Source organism: Liolophura sinensis, chromosome 8, assembly GCF_032854445.1.
Source record: "Liolophura sinensis isolate JHLJ2023 chromosome 8, CUHK_Ljap_v2, whole genome shotgun sequence".
Taxonomy (NCBI): Eukaryota; Metazoa; Mollusca; class Polyplacophora; order Chitonida; family Chitonidae; genus Liolophura; species Liolophura sinensis.
In genome coordinates, this window is record NC_088302.1 from 57,159,528 (window position 1) to 57,162,341 (window position 2,814).

A 2,814-nucleotide genomic window follows, 5' to 3' on the forward strand; every position below is an offset into this window, starting at 1 on the left:
ATAGTCAGTTTATCATTTCTGCCAACATAGTGTAATCTAGAAATATCACACAGAGACATTTCAACTCCTATTTTCTTTGCTAGTCTACACACTGCAAGGTCAGTGATTTCACCGTCTCCCAAATTGAGTCCACTTATTCGATGCCTATTTCGACGACTTTACTGTTCCGATTTTCCTTGTAGGAGATTGTTTTATTATTTCAACACAGCCATCCCACTTTTAGATTCCATAATTTCAGATTTCAATTGGCTTATTTCAGCTGACATTTCAGTTGTTTTAGTTTCGCAGTTTTTAATGGTTTTGTCCCTGGCTGAAAGGTGGTCAACAACTTTCTAAAGCTCGGTAGCCAAGTCATTTATCTTACTATGGCTTACCTGGATAATATCCAGTAGGGGCTTCAGTGAAGGCAAAATGGCCTCCTGGACCTGGACGGAAATCTCCTCACTCACACTTTTCTGGACGAATTCATCAAGGAGTGACGTACTGGGCGAAGATGACATCAGATAAGGTAAGTTTCCTGTAGAATTCACCCTCTTTACCGTGGGGTTTCTTATCTCAGCAGAAGATTTACGCTTGCCAGGACCTTGGGTTTGACCCTCTGCGCTGGATAGCCATATTTTAAAGTATAACTGACTCAGTAAGGAAATCGAGATTGTTAGAAATCCTGGACAATTCCATCAAGAAGAACACCACAGATCAATAAGTAGCTTTCCGCACTTCCTTCATCAGTAGAATTGAGGAGCTGGCTATTTAACTATCATATTTCCGGTTAAGTACCAAGACAGACACGGGGCTACGCACGTCCAACTTCACTCGCCGCCATATTGTAATATGTTTAATATACATGTCACAGCACCACATGTACATGTATGGTTATTTCTCGGAACAGCCAATAACGCATGCGCACTTTGACCGAAGGTTGAACTTTCAGTTGGAGTCGACACTAACAATGGCGATCACTGGAACCCGGGCACTGGGATCACACTCTAGGGATATTTAAAAAGCTCCGCCGTAGTCACAACCTACAGTAACATACATGGCCGTACCTCGTACAATGCAGCCTGGCATTTGAGGTTTACTAAACTTTACTCGTCGTCTTCACAACAAGGGGAGGTAAACGGAACAAGAAAAAGTCTTCGACCACGTTTCTAGATATATGGACCTGCTTGAGAGAATGGGTGATGGGAAACCCCAGATAAAACTGACGCTGGATTGTTCACCCAAAGTGACCCGTTGTACTGTAGGCATCTGGAAATCTTCACTTTGTGTAGTTGGCATTTAAAACAGTAACACAATTAGTTGCGGGTCAGCAATATGCATCTTTAAAATGTGTTTTCTAACATGCTTTACAGTATGATGCTCTACAGGACGATGGCCTACAGAGCGATGCTCTACGGGATAATGATTTACGGGGTAATGCCCTACTAGATGATGCCCTACGGAATGATGCTCTACGGGATAATACTCTACGGGATGATGCTCCACGGGATGATACTCTAAGGTATAATGCTCTACGGCATGATGCTCTAAGGAATGTTGCTTTACGGAATGTTGCTCTACGGTATGATGCTCTACGGGGTGATGTTCCAAAGGATGATGCTCTACGGGGTGATGCTCTACGGCATGATGCTCTAAGGGATGATACTCTACAGCATGATGCTCTACGGCATAATGCTCTGTAGTGTCATACTCTACGGGATGATGCTCCACGGGATGGTGCTCTATGGGATGATGCTCCACAGGATGATGCTCTACGAAATGATGCTCTACAGGATGATGATCTACAAGTTTTTATGAAAGTGTGACAATACCTGTCACCAGTAGCAATGTTCGTTATATAACGGCATAGTTACTGTAAACAGACCACGTTATAAACCATGCTCTGTATTCAACGAAACAATTGTTGTAAAGAGCACGTTATAAACCATATTCTGTATACAGCAGTCCACGTTTATGATACATGTTCCGTGTTTAACACCACAGCAATTGTAAACAGACCACCTTACAAAACATGTTCTGTATATAACGCCACACTCACAGTAAACAGTCCACGTTGCAACACATGCTCTGTATATAATGCCACAGGTATTGTAAACAGGCTACGTTACAAAACATGCTCTGTATATAACTCTATGCTCTACGGGATGATGCTCTACAAGACGATGCTCTACGGGGTGATACTGTACAGAATGATGCTTTACGGGATGATGCCTTACAGGATGGTGCTCCACAGGATGATGCTCTACGGGATGACGCCTTACAGGATGATGCTCTACAGGATGATGCCTTACAGGATGGTGTCTTACAGGATGGTGCTCTACAGGATGATGCTCTACGGGATGATGCCTTACAGGATGGTGCTCTACAGGATGATGCTCTACAGGATGATGCTTCACGGCATGATGCTCTACGGGATGACGCTCTACGTATTAATTCACCACAAACTCCCCTGAAATAGAACCCTTGGATTAAACACATAACCAAAATTGTATTGTCAAGTTGTAACATATTTACCATCAGTTAATGGTATATATATTTCTCACTGCTAACTGGTAAGCACACTTAAACTTTGTTAATGGTCATATGGGGCGGACAGTCACAGTGAATGCGAACATAATTATTTCCAACCATTAGTCGTCCTACATATCTTACTTGATGGTCATTAATACCGATATAGATATCGATAAATATGATAAAATGAGCAAAGCACTCATTCTCAAGTGATGTGAACTATGAATACCGGGTAACAACCTTATGCAGGGAATTACTTTAGCACAGCTAGCTGGTCGCCAACGTATGTTACTGGTCCCATAG

The 2,814-nt window shown here is 42.5% G+C and overlaps 1 protein-coding gene across 1 annotated transcript; it reads left to right on the plus strand.

Annotated features, from left to right (window-relative positions):
- Positions 1 to 493: 493 nt before the first annotated feature.
- On the plus strand, positions 494 to 2,458 carry LOC135473710 (uncharacterized). Its single transcript, XM_064753575.1, has 3 exons — positions 494 to 508; positions 1,353 to 1,608; positions 2,160 to 2,458. Exons 1-3 carry the CDS (start codon positions 494 to 496, stop codon positions 2,456 to 2,458), a joined length of 570 nt encoding a protein of 189 aa, XP_064609645.1.
- The last annotated feature ends 356 nt before the right edge of the window (positions 2,459 to 2,814 follow it).